The sequence below is a fragment of the Vanellus vanellus genome, assembly GCF_965231255.1.
Source record: "Vanellus vanellus genome assembly, chromosome: 3".
Taxonomy (NCBI): domain Eukaryota; kingdom Metazoa; phylum Chordata; class Aves; order Charadriiformes; family Charadriidae; genus Vanellus; species Vanellus vanellus.
The window spans coordinates 63,540,901-63,565,517 of NC_138907.1; the positions used below are offsets into that span (position 1 = coordinate 63,540,901).

The window sequence follows — 24,617 nt, forward strand, 5'->3', positions numbered from 1 at the left end:
CCTTTAGGACTTTTGTACTAGGTAGAGGTGATACAAAGATATCGTTAATGGTTACTGTTTTGATATGGAGCCATAAGGCCAGTCCTGTGGCATTCACTGGTTCACGGTGCATTATCTTAGCAAAGGCTCTGCAACTGTTTAAACACACTTAATAGTGACAGAAGAGAATCTCAATCTATTTCTGAAACGTCCCACTATTTTAAAATAAAACTGCTAAGTATCAGTAGAAAAATCGGTTTTCAGCATGTAAGAATTTCCTGCTACTCTCACTCTTGTTCTTTCCTTCAAACATTTTTCTGGGAGAAAGAAACCAAGTAAAGATAACCAACTTTGCACAGATATGAATGGCAAAAGCGACATTGCTGTCACCGAGAGAAATCTATTGAAGCAGAAAGAACACCCCCAGCAAAGCTTTGGAGGGCAGATGAGAAACAAGCAAAACACAACATGCATTTTCAAAATTCATTCCAACATGAGAGAGGTATGGAAAAGATAACATTGCATACATTTCAAGCCTTCATTTGCTCAAGTTGCCAGCAAAAACCTATGCTCACAGGAGAAATTGCTGCGAAGTTTAAGATGTTACCACCCCCTCGCCAGAGGTTACGCAAACCTGCACCTCAGCACCTTCACAACTCGGTCAAAACCGCTTTGAAAAGCACATTTATTTCCAGTCACTGGATATTGCATGGCAACAGCTGAGGTGAGTATATATACTCCACTCCATCAGTTACTCTAACCATCCCTGCTAAAAACATCTTAAGTAACATCTAATTAGTAATTCAGTAATATCTTAAATTGTACCAGCTAGATTTGCCTGGAGCTCACCTAATCTCTCTTTGAGGTTCCACCGCACTCTCAGATCTTATGTAGATGGAGACTGAATTAGCTAAGCTACTCTTCCACTAATTTCCCAGCATTATCACAGGCAGGTAACAGCCCTACTAACAACTCTTTTAGGCTGTTGTCAAAGATCTCTGCATCTTCCTACTTCCTGGCAGTCAGGAGAATAACTGGCTATTTTGGAATCTCTGGTGCTCCCAGCTGACCTACAAACTTCTTTCAGACCCATGGCTGGCAAGGTCATGAACTCATCACAGGGGACTGCTGACTGTCCTACCGTTTACAAAAATAGGTAATGCCTTCCCCATAGTTAGCTTTTCTATTATTGTGTCAAGTGCTCCACTACATCTTGTGTCCAGGCCATTTGCCATGGTAATTATTTCCTTCACAGGGGCACGGTCCCACGCACATGAAGCAATGTTAGTATTTTATTTTCTCTGCAAATAAAAAAACAATTATTAGAAACAAAGTCCACAATGCTTGCATATAACCTGAAGTGAAGAAGTCTACACAATTCTGGGGCCAGTAGACACATTAAATGTTGCACCAAAAGCAAGTTCTTGGATATACATCCTTGCAAACATTGCTCCTCTTCTGCTTTCAGAAACAAGGAAAACAAATCTCATCTCCTTCGGGCAGTACAGAGTCACATTCTCCTCTCGTTGTTCAGATTTCTTTGAGTGCCAAGTTTCTATGTCTCCTTCTATTCCCAGAAGCCCTGAATACACTTATTAGCATTGTTAAGAAGATACATCCAAAATGAGAGAGACATAAAGGTCTCTTCTTAGTCCCATCTCAGCTCCAACTCAGCACTGAGCCTTAAATTTATCGGGGTTTGGTTTTGTTTATTTTGAGGGCTTTTTTTTTTTTTGGTTTTGCTTCTGTTTTTTTTTTTTTTTAACTAAATTTTCAAGACTAAGGCCCCTTCAGTGCTTAAACTCGCACAGAGAACTGTCATGGCTGGGGCAGGCTGGTGCCCTCCCATACCAAAACCAGCATCTCAGACAATCACAAAGCATTCGTTATCTGTCAGCATACTCAGGCTGTCCTGTGAAGGCAGACAATGACTCAGACTTTCACCAAAATAGAGGCAGAGGAAAAACAACTGTGGTTTTCTGGTAGCGCAGAGCTGCCTGGTCTCACCCCTAAGGCAGAAGGCCTGGGTCTCAGTCCCCCTTCTTTCCACCTGTGGAGCACAGGATTGCAGGTACTTGTCAGCTCAGGCCTGGAAGCAGAATAGCTGCACTGGAGTGGTAGGGGACTGGAGCCAGTAAGCTGTGCTGAGCTCCTTCTCCACTCCAGCTGGCTTGGACCCAGACAGCTCAAGTTTCTCTGCGTATCACTTCCCTGCTCTCCAGATTCTGGGGCCAGCACGGGCAGAGGCAGCCCAGATCTGTTTGCACACAGGATTTAAGTTGTTTTCCTGTTGCGCAAAGCAGAGCAAACAAAGATGAAAGGGGCAGCAGCTGGAATTACACAGCTTGTAGAGATCCCATAACCATGCACGTATTTCCTGTATCTGGAAATAAGGAGACACTTTCCAAGCACTTTACTTAGCCACCTTTTACAAGTGCAAGGGGAAATTAACCCATCCTGGGACTTTAAGAGCTGCAGCTGCAGAGTGGAAGCACAGAGCAGTAAGCAGTTTGCTTACCCGCTGCTGCTTTCCTCAAACAGCACTTTCTCCCTACTAAGGGAGCATTTTTACCTGCTAAGAAGAATTAGCAGCAAGCCAGAAAACAATCAAAAGGCCTTTATTTCCCCCTCCCCTCCCACTTTCTGCCTGGAGTGATTTAGAGAAAGAATAATTTCTGTGAGGATAATAATCACAACCTGAAGCTACTGTACCATCTTCTGGTTAACACTGTATGAAGGCACTGAGAGACCTCCTCACCCACTTCCTTCAAAAATCTAGAGGACAAAAAAATGAGAGTATATTACACTGCCAGAGGCGAATGAGGTACATCTATAATTCGTGGCTTTTTGTGCACAATCTGGTCACTTCAAAGGACGGTCATTCTTCAACTGAATCATGTTGCAAAATTATTTCTATCTCACTGTCATGCTTTCTGTACAGTTATTTAACTATGTTCCTTACAGGAATTCAGTTTGCTTTAATTTCAGATTGCAAATAAAAAGAGAAATAACACCAGTAAGAATTACATAAATTTAAGTATGTGCTTTTATTTTATACTTTCATGGCACATTTTGATTTGTAAACATTAAATTACCAGTCCTCTTCTTCATATGTTGAAAATAACCACCAGACATTTCAGAGCATTACCTGAGATTTTAAAAAAAAAAAAAAAAAAAAAAAAAAAAAAAAAAAAGAGAGAGAGAGAGAGAGAGAGAGAGAGAAAGATCTGGCAATCTGGCATCTTTTACCTTACTCACATACAGTACCATTTTAGGAAGAATTATAAAAGGGAATGTTTTCCAAAATAGGACAGTTTCCTTTTGACTATAAAGATATAGAAAATACATCAAAACACCTTAGAATGATCAGCCTTATTCAGAGGATGTTGCAAGTCTGTCTCAAACAATTCTACTAATGCATAGCTGAAACACTGCATCAGTCCTGCAGCAGCATGATATCAACGTTGTCATGAACACCTTGTAGAAGTAGCTCCCCTTGATAAGTGACAATTTTCCGTCGTTTTGCAGCCTTAAGAGTTCCCACTAGGGCTTCAAAGAGGTTGGCACACTTTTCATCAGCAAAGAGCACACCAAATTTCACGCTCACTTGTCCATCAGCATCTAAATCAAAGATACAACATGAAAACACATGCAGATTTTCTTTGGGTTAGGAGATTACTGTAACAAGCACTCAGAACACAGAAAGTAAACCCCATGGTGTTTCCCAGTTTACTGGGGGATATATTATAAATGCTGATAATAAACAGTAGGCAAAACTCCTGCTTGGCATAACTTTCCCTTTTTTCCAGAGATTCAAGGACCAAATACCTGCTCTGTGTATTTTTACTAATGACTTTCTGAAACCCATGACCAGCACAGGCTACTGAACCTCTTCAAAGCATAAGGAGGAAATTAGTTTTAAATCATTAAAATGTTCACTTTTTTCCCATTTATTTACTTATTAATATTTAAAGTTCATATTGAAAAAGGTGCAATGTGAATTCACTTCTCACATAAAGCAAGAATTTTAAAATATATGTTAAAGTTAGCTAGGTTATTTCTAAAAAGCAGATGCAGTCACACAAAATGCAAGATGTATCCACTTCGGCGTTGAGAAACAAATGGAACTGAACTGAATTGCCTCAGAACTGAAATATACAAGCAGGTAGAACATTCACAAATTGCATAAATATTTGTAAAGAAAGAGAAGTTTTAACAATGAAAAACAATCTTCATAGAAAAGGCTACGATCTAAGAAAGTTTAAGGAAGGTTGGAACTACATCCATAACTCCTGGATTAGTTTTAGACATACAGATCAATTCCTTCCAAATAATACTACGATGAACAGAACTGAAGTGTATGAAGAGAAGTTCAGAAGTTACCAAGGAAGGAGGTGGAAGGAAAAAGTGAAACTTTCTTCTTTGATGGCTGTAGCAGGTATTGGAAGTCTAAAAGAAAAGAGTCATTTTGCAGCTGATTTTATCGGGAGCTGGGTTTCAGGCCTACATCCTCTGTGCTGCAGAGGCTTAAACGTTTAACTTCGTAACAGAACTACTTTAAAGGATGGGACACAGGGAATACCATACAGTCAAACATTAAGGAAATAAGCACGTTTTCAGGTTACCTGAGCCTGTTTAATTAAATTTGCTGAGTTCATAGGTTGATAAAACATGACTATATCTGTATGACATGTCTGTCATATACATACATGTATGTGTAATATTACTACATCTGTACAGTCAGAGATATGACAATACTTACTTTTGGTCCCCAACCGCCGAATCTCCTCAACTAAGAGGTTAATTTCATGCTCCACATTCATTGTGGTCTAAAAAGCAAAATAAATTTTGGTAAAGTTATTAGGAGACCTGTAAACCTTTTGCACTGGTCCTGGGCTGTTCTCAGTTCATCAGGAACGTCACAGCACTTTGTAAATCCCAGTAGCCTGGAGACACATGGCTACAGGATAATCTGAGATTTCAGTCCTGAACAGATAAAGAGCCTCCACACCTCCATATTTGAGAGGCTCTGAAGAGAAACTACAAACTAAGTAAATTCTAAACACAAATATAAGGAGCTAATCTCAAAATATGAAAAATGTGGGAAGGTCAGGGCCGGGGAGGAGGGGTTGTTTGTTTTAAAGAATGAGGTCAAGCTGCCACAGAAGCAGAGCATCCTGGTAATGTCACAGGTCTTCAGGGGCTTTGCAACTTTCTATCAATGCCCTCAATAAAAATGGAACACCTTCCTTTAAATTCCTCTCTGGAATATGTGCTAGATTTGGGTTTTAAACCACACCACAGCTTTCCACTTATCCTGGCAAGATACTGCAGACAGCCAGCTGGTTACAGCAGGTTTGCACACGCCATGCTTGAAAGGACAGCAGCTACTGCACGCCTGCTGCTAGAGCTCAACTGAACCAGAGACAAACTATGCAAGCGTCCCAAAAAGGCCAACATATACTTCCATTCATAGCAATCCCAAGGAACTACTACACTGCCAAACTTACCCTGTGCACCTCTTTGATGTGAAACAGGGCAATTTTCACCAGCGTGCACCAATGCCTTGCAACAGTTGAGCCATGTGCAACTTAGTAGATGGCAACACTACAGTCACACAAAACACTACTGGGCTACAAAGCATCCATGGTTAATAACTGCAGGCACCCAAAAGGCGTTTTGGGGTCTATGCTGTGCAAAGCAGCACCAACACAATGAAACCTTTAGGCGTGGAAGTCCTTAAGCAAAAACTGGCATCCACATTAGCAAAAGAAACCAGGCCCTGCAGACACAGCAAAGTATCAAAAATGCAGCTTCCGCAGGCGAACAATGCAGCCTGGAACAGCAGCTATAAAAAGAGCGCCTGGAACTGAGCACTGTCCAAAAGGGGCTTGGTGAGCACCAAGACCCTCTCACTGAATAAACCAGGAATTCTGCACAGATTTGGTAAGTAAGTGGAGTTAAAAACTTGACATCTGGATGCATCACAAACTCTTCCTAAGGCAAAAGCTTCCCCTCCTTTCTTTTTTTTTATTGAGTTAAAATACGCAAGAGTGACATAGTTCCACCTCCTGACCCCTCATGATTTATCCAAGAGGCAAAAAACCTTTGTAACAAAGTCTAATTTTCAGATCCCAAATTCACTTGCAAAAATCTGTCTTTTTGACATGCAAAATTGAGCAAGCTTAGTATCAGCATGGGTTTCGGGCAAAGCCGCATCCAAACCAAAGTTTCACCCCTAACGCATGGCAACGACACACGTTCAAACGGTGGATGTCAAGAGACTAACAGCTAATGTTGCAAGAGGATGCAAAGCTGCCACAGTACCACCCCTGCAAAGCTGCCTTAAAAGGGCATGGCAACAGGGCAGCAGAATTTTGATTGCTTTGGATGATTCTGACAAACTTTTAGATTTTGTTTAACTGAGCACTGAATAAATTGTTACAAGCCACAGAGGAAAATATCTACCAAAAAGCTTACACTATCGTTATTAATTTGTCAAGCTGCCAATTTTAATATTGCTTGTTACAATGGCATAATTAGCTTCTCCTTAAAGACATTCCTTTAACTTTGAAGGCTTTTTTACTTTAACTTTTAAATCTTTAAATCAGCGTTAATTTACAATTCTTTTTCCTCATACACATACACTGCCAATTTAAATAGCAACATTTAGAATAAAAAAAAAAAATTAAAATTCTGCATTATTGTGCAACACTTTTGAGATCAGAGAAGCGTTGCTGTGTGTGCGGAGCAAGGGAGAAGGGATTCCAGGTATTTTAAGCACACTTAAATATTTACTTCATATTGTCATATACGCGACACACCAACGACCAGAAGTGCGCGCCAACGATTAAACTCTAGTATTTCGGATGGCAATACACTGCTGGAAGCCAGCATGATTTTTTCAGTACGTGCCACGAAAACGAAACTTTCTCTTTATTTGCCGGAAATCCACCTCACGGTTACCGAGCACAGACCCATCCTTCCAACCATCCGCACCGACCTCTCCCGTTGCAGACCCTGCAAACAAATACCCGAGAAGACGGAAGACGGCTCCGCGGCGGCCCCGCGTTTGGAGGCAGAGCGCGGCCCGTCGTTCCCCCCGCTCGCCTCCCCGGGCTCTGCCGCGGCCCGGCCGGGCCGGGGCTCCCGCCGCCGCCCGGGCAGCGCCTCTCTCTCCCCGGAGCGGAAGGAAGGACGGCTCTCGCCAGTGCGGCACCCCCGGGCCCGCTCCCCCGCTACTCACCCGCTGTCGCCGCCGCTGTCGCCGCGAGGGGCCGCCGCCGGCGGGAGCCGCCTGAGGCAGCGCGGGGGCAGGGCGAGGGGCGGGCGGCCGTTACCCGCCCTCCGCCGGGGCTCCGCCCCGCCCGGCCGCCGCGCGGAGCCGAACCCGCTCCCGGCAGGGCGCCCCCCCGGCGCCGCGGTGCGGCCATTTTGGGTTGGGCCGTTGCTGGCTGCAGTGGGAGTCGCGCTGCCCCGCCAGGGTCCGTCTCCCCGTGGCGTGCGAGGGCTCGAGGGCTGGCGGGGGGCAGCGGCCGGCGGGCATCCCCGCCTCGGGCGCTAGGCCCGGCTCTGCCTCGGCCCCTCGGAGGCGGGCGAGTTGGCAAGGCCGAGCGCTGGCCCTGTGTTCCCGGTTGAAGGGCTGAGTCGTTCTTCGCACCCCTCACCTGCCGTGAGGACCTCACTCCTTTCTGCATCAGTGACTCCCAACTTTGTGCCGTCTACAGGTTTCCCCAGCGCACCGGTTTCCTCCGCGTCTTCAGTAAAATGCCCCCCAAGGCCAGCTCTTCCCTGATGCCCTCTCTTCCAGTAGGTCCGCTCCCGACATAGTATGCTGTGTTGCGCCTCATACTCTCCATCCCCGCTGGCTTCCCCGGGTGACACTATGCCGTGTTCTTTTCTTACACTCCTCCCCACATTAGTTTTCTCCTAGAAAAGCAGTTCTTTCCAAAGACAGTGAATGAGCTAGGTTTGTATCATTTACCTTTGATAAAGTCATGTTGCGGTTTATCTAATTTTTAATCCAGCGCCACGTCCTTGCACTCTGCACTGCAGAGAGAAGGCAATTTAATTTCTTCCGTTTTGTATCTGGGTATTCACTACTGCTCTTGCCTCTCTTACTTCCTCTTCACCTCGCAGAAATGTCTACGTCTTCTCTCAAGGACAGAGGCACTAAACCCGCAAGCTGCGTTAACTCCCACGAAGCAGCGAGGCTGCTGCCAACCCGCTCCTCAGAGGCAAGGCTCACACCAAACGCCTCTGGAAAATTCTCACTGGCACAGCTCAAGGCATTGCCGTTCCCGGCTGTCTCTCCCCGCTCATTGTCAGGCATGACTGCCCCTGAAGCAGAGTTGGTATGAGAAGCTATTTCCTGTCCCTGCAGTTCACTTTTTCATCCATTAGCTTCTGAAGGTGAGACTGAGATGCTCTCTCAGGCTGTGAGCTGTGCCAGTTAGGTCTGATCCCTTACTATAGTCTCCCATCCCTGGTGTAAGGATGAATAAAGAGCTAACAGCACCTTAACCCACTACAGCAAGCTCTGCTAGGGCTCATTTGGCAGAACCTGCAGCAAGATAAATCGATTTGCACAGTGGAAATGATGCCAAGAAGATCAAATTCTAATCACTCTAGGGATGTATAACTGCAGTCCAAGCCCTTTCCTTTTCGGAGGGATTTTTTTGATGTTGGTGTTTTTACTAAAAGATTAACTTTTCCTTAAAATGATCACTGTTTATCAGTAACAGAATCTTTGGATAGTCAAAAAAAACCCCATGCTGCTTTCTGCTCAAGGAGCTCAAGCAGGTGATAGCATATCAAAACATTTTCTGGAACAGATTAGCTGTATTTAACATCAGTAAGGGGTGCTCTTTTAAAAAGAAAAAAAAAAAAACCAAACACAAACCCTGATAGTTAGGAAAACAAGTTAAGATTGAAAGGGCTACATTCCTAAGTTGATAATGAAATTAATGAAATTTAAATGTCTGAACTGAATCATAAGACCGTGGAGAATCCTCAGAAAAATCTGAAGAGCATTGACGCTCTGTGCATTTGATGGCATAGGTGCTCATATTAAGGCATACTGCTTTTCTTAAGATCATAATTTTGTTGGCCAACATAATGCTAAATACTACAGTAAAAAGGATAGACTTTTAAGGAAAATCTGAGATAAACCTTTTAAAAGAGAATCTGATTAGTATGTTAGCAAATATGGCAAATATTCCAGTTATTTAGCAGTATAGAATAAAAGTGCTTATTTTCTGTTTTGATTGTTAAGAACGTGCTTTCAGTTGTATCACAAATATACTCAAGATTTCTTAATCATCAGAACAGCATTACATTTGCACAAATAATGTAGGCCTTTGCTCTGCGTAATGTGATTCTTATTATGGATAATTTATTTTTGATCAAGTGAAAGTTTGGGACTTTTCAGACCAAAGGTATTATTATGATTATGATGAAATCTATGTTAGAAATTATTTTCTAAGTCTGTTTTGAATCATAGCCCATATTTTATAAGCAGATCAACTATACATCTGGGAAAGATGAACAAAAATCTGTAATTTCTTATCTTATTTTCTTTTAACCCTTTTTTTTGAGGAAGTACAATTTTTATTTTTTTTAAAATTCTATGTTTTGAAAAGTGTCATGTACCCCAGTATTGGTCCCCAGGAACACACCAGGAGATTATCAAAATACAGTATGCTTTCATTACTATTTCTTTCATGGCCCTTCCTTGTCATGTAATATGAAAATAATTCTAGGTAAATCAGTGCTCAAAAACATCTGTCACCGTGACAATTAAGGGAACGGTGATGCTGCCAAAGTATGAAAATGAGCTGCGCAGCATCAGCACTAGGTGACTGATTATGTCCTTACAGGGGCAGCAGCAGTCAGCAGGAAACGTGAAAATCATGGAGATGGTGAGTTTTGGTCATCCTGCTTCCACAGAATGATACTTAAAAAAAAGAAGGTGCAGAATAGTTCTTTACAAGCACACAGGATACACATGGAAATATTGCTTATGCATATTTCATATCACTGGTTAAGGTCATCATTGGACTCATAATTCATATTCCCCTTGCTGCATTTACTAAGAGTGCTCCCCAAAAGTCATGAGATTCTGCCTTAAAACAGACTATTCTAATTCGACCTTCCTTGGCATCTCACTGTACTGTTACTGTCCCCCCAGATGCACAATTTTACATCAAGATAGCCAAACAGAGGAATGATGCAAGATTTAAAAAACATAGCTTGAGAACATCACAGTAGATGTACTGGATCTGATCAATCAATCAATTTAACCCAACATTTTGCCTCCAGCAGTGACCAAGAGCAGGCATTTAGAAACAGTATAATTAACAAAAAGTATCGGCGTTTATTGAAAAAAGTCATTATTCTGTCTTCTCCTTTCTCCATCATGTTCATGCCTATAGCTCTTCCATCACTCATCTTATTTTCAAGCTGAAGAGCCCTAGTTTTATTTAATGATGAATGCCTTTCCATGCTGCTGATCCTTCTTGTTGTTCTTTGTAATTTTTCAAATAATTCCGTGTTCTTATTTGGGATTGAATTAGTAGAACTGTCAGCATTATTCAGCATATGGGCTATAGTATATTCAATGACATAATGATTCCCAAAACTTTACTTGCTGTTTTGAAAAGTGCTGAGTACTATCCGTACTGATTTCAAAAACTGTTTCTAAAGTGTTAGTAATTAATTGTTCTTTCACAGATAATTAGGATTATTTTTCCCCCAGTATATTACTTTGCATTTTTCACCGGCTGTTTTACTGTGTGATTTGAAATAGGACCACACAAACTTTGTCACCTCTTTTCCCATATCATCAATGACAACTTTGAACAACACAGGTCCAAACAGAGATGGTACTAAGAGCACACTAGTAACCTCTCTCTCTCATGGAAGTTGACCACCAGCTCTACCTCTTTGTCTCCTCTTACCTTTCAGCTGCTTATTGATTCTGAATGGAGCCTGTTTTCTTACCCCATGAGAAATTAGTTTTGTAAGTATTTAATGTTTACAGTAACCCTGTTGTAAACATATCTGTTGTAACAGGTTTCTCCAGAGACAGGCATGTAGCAGCATGGGCCAAACCTGGAAAATGTAGGAGAACGTTACAAGGCCATTTGCTAGGTAATGGTCTTTCTTTTTTTTCTGTTTTCCAGCATATATTAATTAAATATTCTCACTTTACTGGTATTTCTTGATAACCTGTGCTGTTTTTGTTTTGCACAATACTGTTGTCTTGAATTTTTGTTGCATTATATGTGCTTGTGAACAGGCAGACATATGCACCCCACGTGCATCCACACAGTTTTCTGTTGAGATCCTCCCCAGCTAAAAACCATTAGAACTGCCACCATGATTTGCAGACTTCACTGCTAGAAGAGATTGTCTTATCTATCTTCTTACATAGTACGGGTCTTACTTTGTTCTTCAACACGTTTTTATTTGACTTGTTGATTTAGTAGAGGCATGAGTTTCTGCCACATGTGCCTGCATCCAATCCTATTGCTTTAACACTCGCAACTTATACCTGTGCAAAGTGCCAGAGATTTTCCTTACTGTCTCCAAAGCTGGACAGTGCTGTGATTCAACCAGGAGCGTGCATATGTGTCTTGTCTCAGCTCAGCCCCAGCACGTATCTGTGCCGTTGGCCTGCCGTGAGTCACTTCTCCACCTGGGTGTGCCATATTATGCAACCCACAGTAGGGCTGTGACTCAAAATGAAGTCGTAAAGCCACTTCAGCCCAGGCTAAAACAGGTCTTTAAAACTATGTCTTCGCATGACTTAAAGATTTCAAGTGGTAAAGGATCTACTACATTCCTTATTCTTGTGGACTTCGTAACAACACAGAAAAAGTAAGGTATCTTTTTCCTAGTACAAGACAGGGCCTTTGGCTGCAACAGGGCATTAAAAACCACAGCAAGTGAATGCTGTTACAGAAATCTGAGGGGAGTAAGCAATATTCAGAGAATATTGTTGTTAGAGATAGTCAGAAGAGCAACTATATTGTTTGAGACAAGCCAGTCAACCAGGAAAATGGCACTCTATTCTCTTACAAACTCCATATCCAAAGCATCTCCATCATTTTGGTCCAATTATTAGTCTTACTTGGCCACTCTCTCTGTCTTAAGTCAGCAGTTGTTTCAAGGGAGAAAGTTTTTTTACCAAAATGAAAAGTATAGTGATGGTCTGGAAAACTTTCCGATAATTTTCCTGTAAAGCCATGCTTTAAAATATGAATTGTGTGGGCCCTTAGCTTTACTTTTCCTATAATGACCAAAATAGCCCAAACCAAAACCAAAACAGAACAGCAAATACCTCACTTTCTCTTTTTTCTCTCTTTCTTTTCTCAGTGAGATGAAAAAGTAACCTAGCAAAACATAGGCATTTCTTTTAACATAAAAGCAAACACGATGGACTAGCCTCAGAACAAGAGAGACTACAAATATAAACACTGTGACTGCTGGTAGTCTTGGCACTTGAATGAGCACTTCCATTGAGGTAAACTGAATGATTCACTTAGGCTGTTACTCCCCTGAATCTGTCCAGGAGAGGGGTCTTATTTCAGAAATGCCCTCAAGGCATCACACCCTTCTTGTTATCCACTAGGTGCCTCAAACAATGTAATGCTGCTTCTTCCTAAATTAAGCATGTAAATCTTTACTACAGTTGAACAGAAAAGGAGTACTTAAAATATTGTTGTAAATCACTGAAATTACTTGCTCTACACCTAACCCACAAGTAAACCTCTGTATGGAATGACAGAAAGATGCTGTGTCAGTACAGGCTAAATGACTGGGCCCATAATCTTAGTTATACAGTACACACTGTAAAAAGAACTATGAGATGACTCTAATCACGTGTCTGAGAGTAGTTACTCGAAAACTGTAAGACTGAACTGAAAACCTCCCTAAATATGCACAAAGTCAGAATTAGTAGGGGGTTTATTTTGAGCGCGGGAGATGCTTTTCTGCACAAGAGGATGTGAAGTGAAGAGGATGTGCAGTAAAGTCTTGAGGGAGCTGAGTATCAAAAAGTGTTTGGAGACAGTTTACAAAGAGAAAAGGGAATATATAATAAATATATAACTGATACAGATATCAGCTGAAGCAGCTGATTGCATTCAATGTGTTTTATGGTGTTCTTTGCTGCAACAGCTGAATATCTGAGAGAGGAACATGAAGACTACTTTTTCAGATTCCTGGTATCAAAAAATCTCTTGTAACAAGGGAACAGCAGTACATGTCCTGATATCTACGACAGCATGGTAACAGCTGAATCATCCAGTCCCTCTGTCCTCTTGTTTGGTATGCATCGTGAAAAAAAAAATCACCTCCCCTTCTGCCTTTCCTTCTACATATATACATACACATACTGACATTCTGGGGACTTTTTCAGAAAACCAAAAATACTGGATTTGCATAAAGATGTCAAATAATGGTAGCGAGATGACAGTTACATTTATATAGAACTACTATTCACATTCACATCAAATACAGCTCTAGGTGTAATATCTTTATTTATTAGTTTCATATGAATTGCCTTCCTAAAGCTCAAGTATTTATAATGACTCATGACAGAAGTACATCAAATCTTTTCCTGAAGGAAATCTTATTGAAATGGAACTGTGGATTGACATTTGTCAGAATGCATTTACTTAATATATGAAATCTTGTCAGGGCAAAACTCATTATGTTAAATTTTTTTTTAGTGAAATGTCAAGACCTCTGGCTGGCCATATAAGCATGGTTCACAGAAATTTATAGTTTAGTTGGCTAAAAAACATAAGTAAACTTTCTTTATCACCAGATTAATGACAGTTAATAATCCTTTAATGCAAAAATCCTCTTTATAAGCATTTTTAGGGATAAACCTGTAATTTTATTAGTCTATATTCCAGGTTCTTAGCTCAAAAACTGTGTTTAAGGTGCACATTGGATCATTTGAATCTGATAATCTTCAAAATTACACTGAATTTATGCTCTATTTTGAACTTTATTGGTATCTGCATATGGGGAAGTGTATTTTCAGAGTCAAGTTTATATATAACCTGCCTTTTAAGAATTCTTTGGTTTCAAGATACCATGCCAGCTCTGAAATCCAAATGAAGTTCAAATTCGTAACAGATCAAACTTTATTAATCTCACTGGCACTGCAGCCACAAGTCTTTTTGACCCTAAATAATTTGATTTCCTGCTGTTTGAAACTGCAACAAAGAATGACGATCAGACTCCCAACGCAGCTTCCCAGAGCACTGCTAACAGTCTCACCTATTGACCAAATACCCCAGGAGGAATTTCTGTCATGGTGTAGAAGGTCAAACTGTATACTGATTTCAAATAGTAGACAAATATCTACCAGGGAAGTACTATGAGAACATCACATTAATTTACACTTTTAAACACACCATATGGTTTGATAACAAATGATGTGCCAGTTTTCTTCTTCATCTAACACCTAAGTTTTATGAATTTTCAAGAATTTTTAATCTGCAAAGTTAATTGTAATTGTGAATCCCAAAATTCTGGGATAAGTCTTACCCTTTTAAACTTTTCTTTGAGGAAATTTTTGTCCAAGCACCTCTGACATGATGGAGAAGCTTAGATTTAAAAACATAGTTAAGAAAATTACTTATAACCATCTTCTTGTTTGGTTCATAGTTATTGAATGTAATTGTGTTGTATGTATATAAATTATATTTGCTTCTCAAGGCGTTGTGATGTCATATTTTGAAGAATATATTATTTGTTCTCTGTCACACGAGTAGCACAAATGAATCTCATTTCCCTTACTGAAGGAAGCACAAAAGCTGCCTTGCACATAGACAAGTGTTTTCTTTGTGAACTGTTACAGAAAATTCCCAATGGACTTCCTCTGAATCTAAGTCTTCTTTATGTAAGTTTAGACCAGCTTCAACTTCCTTCTGCTATCAGGAACCAGCACATTACTCCATTTTATAAAGTTTATTTCCATTTTGAATTTAATGGAAGTTTATAAAATAATATTAGATGACATGAAAGTATGCTTCTGATGGTGTGCAAATTTGGCAGAAACTGGGGGGGGGGAGCTGAGGATTCCAGAATTTATGTATTTGTTTCTGCTCTAAAAACCCTAAATAACTGTAATTACAGTGCTAACAGGAAACAGAAATGGTTTTATTTTTTCTTTAGACAATCAGTTGCATCATAGACTAAGCAAAGTAAGTCAGTGTAAGATGAGGAACTTCCCAGCTACATAAACAAGGTATGCATGTCCATCAGAAGGAAAAGGTATGTGTGGGCACAGGTACAGTATTTGGGATAAGGTACAGAGGAAATATTAGCCATCTTCCTCAGGAGTACATTCAGGACAGGTGGAGTCTTAAAATGGAAATAAAAAAACAGAATAGGGACTTGTTCTCAGTTATTTTACAGAGTCACATAGCTGGAATTGTAAGAGGACAGTTGACAGAAGTCCTCTGGGTGGAGAAAAACTGGAGAAACAGACTCTAAAACAGAGGCAACTGATCATTAGGTCAATCTGTGGATCAGTTCTGTCTAGTATTAGGGAGGCATGCAAAGCCAAAGACTCCAGCCAGCCAACTTTCCCTCTTTCCTCTTATTGATTTATTTCACTTGCCTGTGGAAGCAAAGGGGAAAAGAGATCTGATGGGAAAATGTAGTGAGAGCCTAACCTCTTGTTTTTTCTTAAAGGGTGGGTTGTGACCTTTCATGCTCTAATCCTTTAGAAGACTTCCCTTGACCTCAGCTGGCAATTTCTCAGTGCAACTTTCAGAAGAAAGACTGACCACGTTGCACACTTGTTTAAAATGGCTGATGTTGCACTAGGATGTACATCAGCCATGGAAAACCCTTTATCTGCAGATGCTAGTAAAGTAGGACTCTATGAACTGCACAGAGAACAATCTCCCTGAAAAGTCTGTGGACATTTAAGAAATCATTGGGAAAAGTGCAGTGGCTAAGATTCCGGGTAGGAGTTGAAAGATCCCTAATTTTCAGTCAGGATTTTAAATTGTATTACCCGTGTATAAACCTTACATCAGTATTCATCTCACCAGACTTTAGCTACCTGAAAGTAAGGTGTCTATTTTAAGTTGGTTACTTGACTGACTCTCTGCATGTACACAGTTATGTCTCTATAGTAAAAAAGAGCAATAAATACCTTGCCTTCCAAGAAGCACCACTATAGAGAGAGTTTCAATAAGTAGGTCAGAGATGACAACTAGCTTTTAGATAGCTGAAGACACATGGGACAAATAATAGTTCTTTGGTCACAGCTGTAAGCCGAGACACACAAACCAAAGTACCAAGGCTGTATTGTTGACCCCATTCTGTCAATTAACCAAAGATTCTCCAAGCAAACACACAAATTACCCTCAGTATTAACAGCTCATCACAATAAAAAATAGTCATCAATGAAGACTTGGTACATCAGTTAATTGGTTACTACAGATCAGAATGTTTCTGTTACAGAGGCGAACACAAGGTGGAAAAACTAGCATCTCACACCAGAAGAAACACAGGCATTTTTTCGTTCACTTACTTTCTAAGGAATACACATCCTTTATTTCATTACTGGGAAATAGAGTTTGTATGCGTTCCCAAGCCAAAAACTGACTGCACAGGCTATTTTTCTCACAGGTCAGATGTGAGGAAACAGAGCCATTTCACTTCCTTCCAAATCTCTATATAAAGAGAAGAGGAAAATGGGACCAGACCTATTGTTCTTACAGTTTCCTGCCTCCTTTTTCACTATACCTCATTCGAAAAAGCAAGGGTCTGCCACTTTGAGTGCATCATCTCTATTTAGTGTATTTGGGTATCTAAGAATATATGAATGGCTCTTGCAGTACACAGACAATATCAGAAAAGCCTTTGTTTGATAAGAAGGTCGTACATCAAAGGTAGCCACTGCCTCTGTTTTTCTTTCATATAAAATATAGTAGCTCTTCATTCAAACTGTTCTCTCTCTTCCAAGATCAAACTATACAAATAAATAACCTGCCCACAAAATCACAATAAACTATTTTTGCGTTTTCTCAGCTGTTTTTCCTAAGTCATCGGTCATTTGAATGGCTGCAGTATGTTGATCAAATATAAACAAGAGAAAGGTTTGCATTATGAAGCACATTTGGCCCTTTCTTGGCTACACTAGTCCCAGGCTTTTTGCCAGGGTTGCAGCAATTCTCATTGGAATGAACTGGGAAGTGGTACAAGAAGTTTCTGCTCTCTCTCAGCAACAAGATCTAACTAGAGATGTGGGGAAGCAAGCATGAGCCCTCTGTACACTCCCAGCAAGCCCTGCTTTGCTGTCTGGTGCTATTTCTTCTACCTGTACAAGAATCTCCGCAAAGGAATTGCAGGGATTGTGCCTGAGGCTTGTCCTCTCTGTTTCTCAGACACCTATCAATACAAGCACTATCCAAACATTTCTAAAAGCTGGCCATGAAGTAACCTACTAGTACATGTCTCTGGGTCAGGAGAGGAAGAGGAGGATGAGATAGCCTGCTACCTTCTAGCACCTGTTCAAACTAGGAGATGTAGGCTGCCACCACACCAGGTAATAGCAGTGCTTGGGTTCCTGCAGAGAATCAGCGTTGCCTTTTATCACAACCGTTGTTTGATCTGTTGGGCAGTACAGAAGAGAGACCAATTTGGGACATAACAAAGGCACACAACAGTTACAGGAAAAAATGTGTGGCTAGCAAAAGATGCAATTGTCTCTCTGTATGTATGCTCATATATTCATTCTATCCTGCCAGTTTCTAATACGCTTATTTTATGATTAATTTAAAGAACTGTAAGATCTGAACCTTTTTTCTAGAAGGAACAAGGAGAAATAAAGTACTTGGCAATGATTCCACTTAAATTCAGAGAGCTGTAGCACTACGTAGGCTTAGCCCCAATTCTACCAAATACAGTCCCTCTAAAATGACTGGAACAGAACATGATGTTTCAAAAATAAAGAAATGTAATTTATTCAGAGCATTTGAATGTGTGTTAATTAAGTATGTTTCCACTCTGCTGAAATAATAGGTTTAATTCAAATAACATTTATTGATTTTACATTACAGGGCTGTCATTAGCATTTGCTAACCAAGTCAAGTTTAGCAGGAAGTTATGATGGTAAGAGTTTTGCTTCAGGAATTATTTATACACTAACAGGAAAACTACATCTTTCTTCCTTGACATCTTGAGTCTCTATTAAGAGAGACTGAGATCAATTTGCATTAGCAAACAGAAGTAGATTCAGTTCTGTGTATGTTGTATATATCTTACTGTCAAACTCAAAAAATGTTTTTTTTTGTGAATACGAATGGTAATGCAATGAAAATGCTACCATATTTCAAAATCAATTTCTACTCCCAAGTACCCTAATGTAAATGCAAAGTTACCCTCCTCAATGTGATTGAATTATTCAGGGCCCGCTGCGAGCTGGCTGCCAGAGGGGCAGCCACAGCCAGGGCCCAACTCCATCCCACGGGAGCTGCCTTCACCTGAGGCTCTGCCACAAGGCCTGGTCGGAGCTGCAGCCCCACCACATCACAGCCCTGCCTGTCCCTGGCCATGGGACACACATGCAGACCTCCCAGCCCTGCCCAGTGCCCTGGCTGGGGGCAGCAGGATGGGATTTTCATGGGCAAGGATGGCCACTGCCTGTCTTGTCATCACCCTTGGCTCCCGGCTTTCTTTGGTGATCTCTGACAATAAATGTGGATAAAGAGATGTAATTGGAAATAGATCTTCAAAATAAGTCAAGATGTTCGGAAGGAAAAAAAAAAGACGAGGACAGAAAAAAATAACATAAAAATTAGAAAGTGTGAAGAAATTAGTCTGTAAAACATATTAGAGCAAAGCTATATATAGAGAGAGACCTTTAATTATTAGATTCCTTCCTACAGCCACCACAGATGGAGCATGCAGCATTCTTAATATCCCTCCCATACCTGACTCAAACAGCAGTGCAATAGCATAACAGTGTTGTTTTTAACAAAAGAAGCAGATTTGAAAGCACACTGGGGTGTTTCTGATCTAGAGGACTTTAAGAAAAAGAAATAAACCTGATTATTGCTATCTTAAACAAATACAAGACACAGAGGGACTTTTACATTTTATTTATCTTAACATATCAAGAGCAGCCCACATCACCATGGAGAAAAAGGAAGGGATTAAAATCCTTGGGAAACTGATCTTAATGGAACACAGCTAAAAGAACAGGCTGAGTCAAAGTCTGACCAAGAGGCAGAATCACACTGTGAAATAACAAACTGGTGAATCCAGAACAGAGAAGGTACCAAAGCACAAGGAAAAGGCGAGCTGGAGTACAAATCCCAAGACTACCAATATTGTGGAGGATTGTATTGCTAGTGTGAGGAAGAAATATGTAGAAAGAAAGGTTAAAGAAGGGAATTAAAATCCTTGCATAACTGATTAGGCTACAAAGCTGGTGAGGGGTCTGGAGGACAAATCTTATGAGGAATGACTGGGGGAACTGGGGTTGTTTAGCCTGGAGAAGAGGAGGCTGAGGGGAGATTTCATCACCCTCTACAACTACCTGAAAGGAGGTTGTAGAGAGGTGGGGGCTGACCTCTTCTCCCTGGTGACAAGTGATAGGATGACAGGAAATGGGTTCAAGTTATGTCAGGGGAGGTTTAGACTGGACATTAGGAAACATTTTTTCACTGAAAGGGTTATTAAACATTGGAATAGGCCGCCCAGGGAGGTGGTGGATTCGCCATCCCTGGAGGTGTTTAAAAAAAGGGTAGATGTGGTACTTGAGGACATGGTTTAGAAGTGGTTTTGTCAGGGTAGGTTAATGGTGGGCCTTGATGATCTTAAAGGTCCCTTCCAACCTCAGCAATTCTATGATTCTATGATTATAATTGAACACTGTTAAGGAAAAAAATTAGTAAGAAGGAAAATAAAATATAAGTGAAATGGAAAAGGAAAGACACATTTATACATACAGCTAAAAGCAGAGCATAGGAAAAGGAAGGAGGAGTGAGTATGTGTGTAACATGGGAGAAAGAGGTGTGAAATTTTGCTTTCAGGAATTCTTCCGACTTCATAACCAATTTCTGACAAATTCAGTAATGTGCCAGAAGTTTCCTGAAGCAGCCATTAACAACCCTTCCAGATAGAGATCATTAGTCAATGGAATAATGATCCATTAGGAAGGGATAACATCCTCTTCCATCAGCAAGTTGCAGTGCACTTCCACATTCAGGGAGCAAGAGGAAAGAATAAGAAGTATGAGAACAATGAGAACTGCTCAAGAATCCAGGGAGATGGGAGCTAAGTAAATAAAGGTAGTGAAGGAGGTATAAGACTGTTTTCAGACTAGCTGGGGTTTCAGTAATGTAAGCTTTAGGGCTTCAAAACAAAGAAAGATATTGAGGGACCACAAAGGTAACCCAAATAATTAAAAAAAAAAATTTAATATAACCTTATAATACTTCAAGGCAATTGTTATCAATGTATAAATAATTTTATGATGAATTATGTATGTCAGATAGTGCCAAATATCACAAAGAAAAGTTAATCTCTTACCCCTCCTGACTCTACAGAGAATATATTTATAAAAGAGGATGTAGACACTGCCGTGAATAATCTGGAAATAAATATGGCAGCAAGACCAGATGGATTTATACTTAAAATGTTGAAAGTCTCTGCAATGAGTTTTAATTTCTTTAAGAAGAGACTTATTTGATAGTATCATGCAAGCAGGAGGCATCCTCTCCTTTTGCAAACACATACACTTGTGCTGGGGTGAGGGTAGATGCCCCCCACCTTCTGATATGCAGAGATGAAATCTCATGTAGAAATCTGCCAAAATCATAAAGGAATAAAGGTTTCTCCTTTCCAGTATTTTCTACTTTGATTTTTTTAATCAAAAAAGTTTTCCTTTAGAGGCTTTCATTTTACTGCTTAGTCCTTTCAACCAATTGATGTATTTGAAAGAGAAAAGGGGGCAATTTTTAAAATATGTGCAACTTTTAAAAGCACCACAATAGAGACACACAAATAAAAAGCTTAAAGGAGAGACTGAGGAAAACTGAGCAGGCGCAATGGTGAATGATATGGAAAAGATATTATTCATTCTCCATTGAGGAAATTTACACAGAGAAATATTATTAAATACTCCACAGATAGTAGATGTCTCCAGCCAGGATCCCATACATATTTCAGTGGTGACACAGCACATGAGGGAGGCTGCTGAGAAAGAAGTTATTATTTTCCCTTCCGGGATGTGCCTGCACAGAGGTGCAGGAGGGACCAGAATGACCACATTGTGGTGAGTAACAACATCGCTTTAGATCCACCGTTTGCTTGGTGAATGCTCACTGCAAACGTACTCTCCTTGTGCAGAAGGAAAAAAACAATACCTACTTCATTGTTACTGTCTGCTACATGGCTTTGTGTGGAAAGGATTTTTTCGTTCACCATGGAAAATCTCATTGCCTAAAATGTGGTACTCCCTTTTGATGGAGAAACAATCCCACCAGGACTGGTAGAACAGAGGGTAGTTCTTTGAAATATTGATGCTGTTTTGTAGAAGGTAAAATCAGCAGCAGGTGAAACCCGATCATATGACAAAATTGATGTTTTTCAAAATTGCAAAAATGTAAACATCAAGGTTGGAAGGAGGTTGTAAACTGTAACACACAGAACATACACACAGAAATATACAAAGTACAAACATCTGTAAAGTGTCTATATTTGCATTAAAATGTTGCTTCTATACAAAGGAAATAAGGATGCTTTTAGAAAAACAGAACGGGGACTTCTTTCATTTGTAAGTGTTAACACCATTCTCAAAATATTCTTCTGTCTAGGAATAAAAGACCCTATCTCCAAAGGTATCTTCTTTTTAAAAAAGATCAGGCAGTAACAACAGAACACCTCTAAAGTCTGAGACAGCAGGTATTTTTAAACATCTCCTATTCATTTCCAGCCTTAATCTACTTGTCTTTCCACTAAAGAATCAGGATAGAACAAGTTCCCGTAACTCCTGATGAGATGTGAGTAAAGGAGTATATTGACAGAGACTGTAAAACCTGCTCCACAGCATTATGTATGCGTAAGTATTTAGAAAGGCAATGACAAATAACCTCGGGGCCATTTTTCTAAACTTGGGGAACCAGGTGCAAGATGGAAAGTGGCCCCAAATACATACTTAATAAGGTTGAAAGTTATTTGAAGGTGTTTTAATAAAAAATAAATAAATTTGAGCACATAGCTTACTTTTGTGTAAATAAGGTAGTACATGAGACCCACTAACTATAATAAAAACTTAGAGATTCAGAGGCCCATCAAAAGCAGGTAGATCCTACACATGGCACTCCCATGACACTTGATGAAGACAAGACCCTGCATATGTGTATGAATTATGTTTATTTTTAGAAATGAGTCTCAGCATGTACAACACTAGTTTTTAGAAACCAATGTTAATTTCACAGCTGATAAAAGATACTGAAACTTGAGCAGTGTTTTAACTGGCATTTCCTATAAATGCATAAAGCATTACTTTTTTTTTTTTTAGTAGCAATAGATGTACATATTTCTGGTCACATATCAAGTTGTAAAAGTATTCATTTTCTGAAAAAAAAAAAAAGTTTTATTGATGTATAATTTGGCTTTGATTCTAAGGGTTGTTATGGGCAGCAAAACAACCTTGCACTACCTTCCGTCTGGGTCATTAGACTTGGCCATCCTACGACAATGATGATTTTCTCTGACTTTGATCTCTCAAAAGGATAACTGCTTTGATATCAGTATATGTCATCTAAGAGTTACTTCACAGAAAGTAAAATACAGTAAAATTAGGCACCATGTGGAGAACAGCTTCTCTTAGCTATTCAGAGTTCTGAATTCTAAGATACATTAAAAGGAGAGAATGAAAGGTATAATACCTAAAAAGCCAAGAAAAGTTCCTCTTCTTGCTCTGTTTAAATCATAACTCAAGGCAGTTAAGTTTTTAATGTACCAAAGGCTGAATCTACTATATCAAAAATGTATCACTAATGATAAATTTTGGTGGGTATTTTGCCAAAACCCTTCTTCTTTGCTTATCTAATACCAGCTCTGGGAAATGCTGAGATACAGATCTTTCCAAACCAAAAGAACTAAAAATAGAGATATGGTTTCATTGTTTGGGTCAGATGCACTGAAAAGTGCTAACCCTGCAAGTGCTTTCCCCGTTAACCACTGAAAAGTGCAACTACAGAGAAATTAATATATCTTACAAACATGCAGGAATACTATTTTCCTTAGTTTGTCCTGTAGCAAACAGCATATACTCCAGCCAAACAAAACAAATCCTCATTGAGAATCCACTGAAAAGATTTAATTTTTTTATCTCAGTAGACGCTAAGTCTGACCTGATGGGAACGGGTATTGTTCTGAACAGATCCCTCCTCAGCCTAGAGGTCTGCAAGGGGCCTATTGGGTGGGGGGATCCCACAGCCAAACACAGAAACATTGTATTGGGACTCTCCAAAGCAAAGATGGTCCCCCAACATATAGATCTTGCAAATTAGAAATGAATTTGCTACACGTCATGTCATTCCTATTCTTTCTGCTCAGTCTTTGAACTAGCACAAAGCAAGAAGGTAAATTTACGGTAGAGGAGTTGGAAATGAGACTCAACAACCTCTTTTCCAAAATAGCTACCAAAACTGTTTCAGACTGGTGCTGTACGCAGTGAAAAGCCCAGCATATTCCCCCAAAGCATACATACAGCTCTCCAGTAAGCAATGACATGACATTTTCACATGACACATCAAGCTTTTAGTGAAATATAGTTATTAAACTTACTTCAGAACTGTTTGGCATTTGGACATGTGGGAATAGTCCATTCTAGCGAACCTCCTCTCTGTATTCTTCTTTGTGCCTTGCACAAACTGTGGCAGCCAAATGATCATCATTAATGTCAAAAGAGTGGCTCCACTGCAAAAATGCAAATAATAAAACAGCAACTCAATTAAGATGTTCAGATTACTTTTAGAGATAAAACTCAAAATTATCTTGACAGTAAAAGTATTTTGGGGTCTTTACACTAACTTATGAAGAACTTTATAGCTACAGATATATATTAATCTTTCTAACTCCAGTGCCTGAACTAGCATACAATCACTGAACCTGTAAGAAGCAAAGGCATTGAACCCAATCATCTGCTAATAAGTGATTTAAAAACCTCCTTTACAAATGGCTCTGTATAACTAATAGAATTGCTGTATGCAATTTAGCTGTGGAGGAAAGGTTACATTCGTTTTACTTGCAGAGATACTGATGTGACAATAGCCCCAATTAAGTGACCTACAATGCTAAGATGGCCTTATCTAAGTCTATAAAACCATAATAACTAGATATAATACAAAAAAGCTATTTTTTATAGCCCATTTTGAGGAATTTTAACTAAGAAATGTGATCAACCTGTGAGGTTTCATGATTAATATCATTTGGGGTTGCAAAAGCTTGATAATAGTACATTTCTGGGAAGATCCTTTTGTCTGTTTAACTATAAGCTAACATACACTGGTTTTCAGTGAGCAGCAAAAAGATATACTGCATATTTCAAACAGCAAAGATGAAGAGGCAGAAAGGAGGAGATG

General features: G+C 39.9%; 1 protein-coding gene across 4 annotated transcripts; it reads right to left on the reverse strand.

Annotated features, from left to right (window-relative positions):
• Window positions 1-3,081: 3,081 nt before the first annotated feature.
• Window positions 3,082-23,865, reverse strand: ABRACL (ABRA C-terminal like). 4 transcript variants are annotated; one of them, XR_014268977.1, is made up of 4 exons: window positions 23,821-23,865; window positions 4,742-4,808; window positions 3,336-3,600; window positions 3,082-3,127 (listed from the first exon to the last, which is right to left on the reverse strand). XR_014268977.1 is itself a non-coding variant. In XM_082481052.1 (3 exons), exons 1-3 carry the CDS (start codon window positions 23,836-23,838, stop codon window positions 3,416-3,418), a joined length of 270 nt encoding a protein of 89 aa, XP_082337178.1. In that variant the 5' UTR covers window positions 23,839-23,860; the 3' UTR covers window positions 3,172-3,415. The 4 variants fall into 4 exon arrangements, 3 of the variants coding, with proteins under 3 accessions (XP_082337178.1, XP_082337179.1, XP_082337180.1); XM_082481052.1 differs by lacking the exon at window positions 3,082-3,127 and having other exon boundaries at window positions 3,172-3,600; window positions 23,821-23,860; XM_082481053.1 differs by lacking the exons at window positions 3,082-3,127; window positions 23,821-23,865 and adding an exon at window positions 7,226-7,300 and having other exon boundaries at window positions 3,172-3,600.
• Between the last annotated feature and the right edge of the window lie 752 nt (window positions 23,866-24,617).

What these genes read in the sequence shown, in the direction of transcription:
- ABRACL (XM_082481052.1), bottom strand. An exon ending in TCGGCGGTTGGGGACCAAAA is followed by an intron (nt 3,601 to 4,741) that starts GTAAGTATTGTC and finishes TCTTTGATTTAG; the next exon opens with ATGCTGATGGACAAGTGAGC.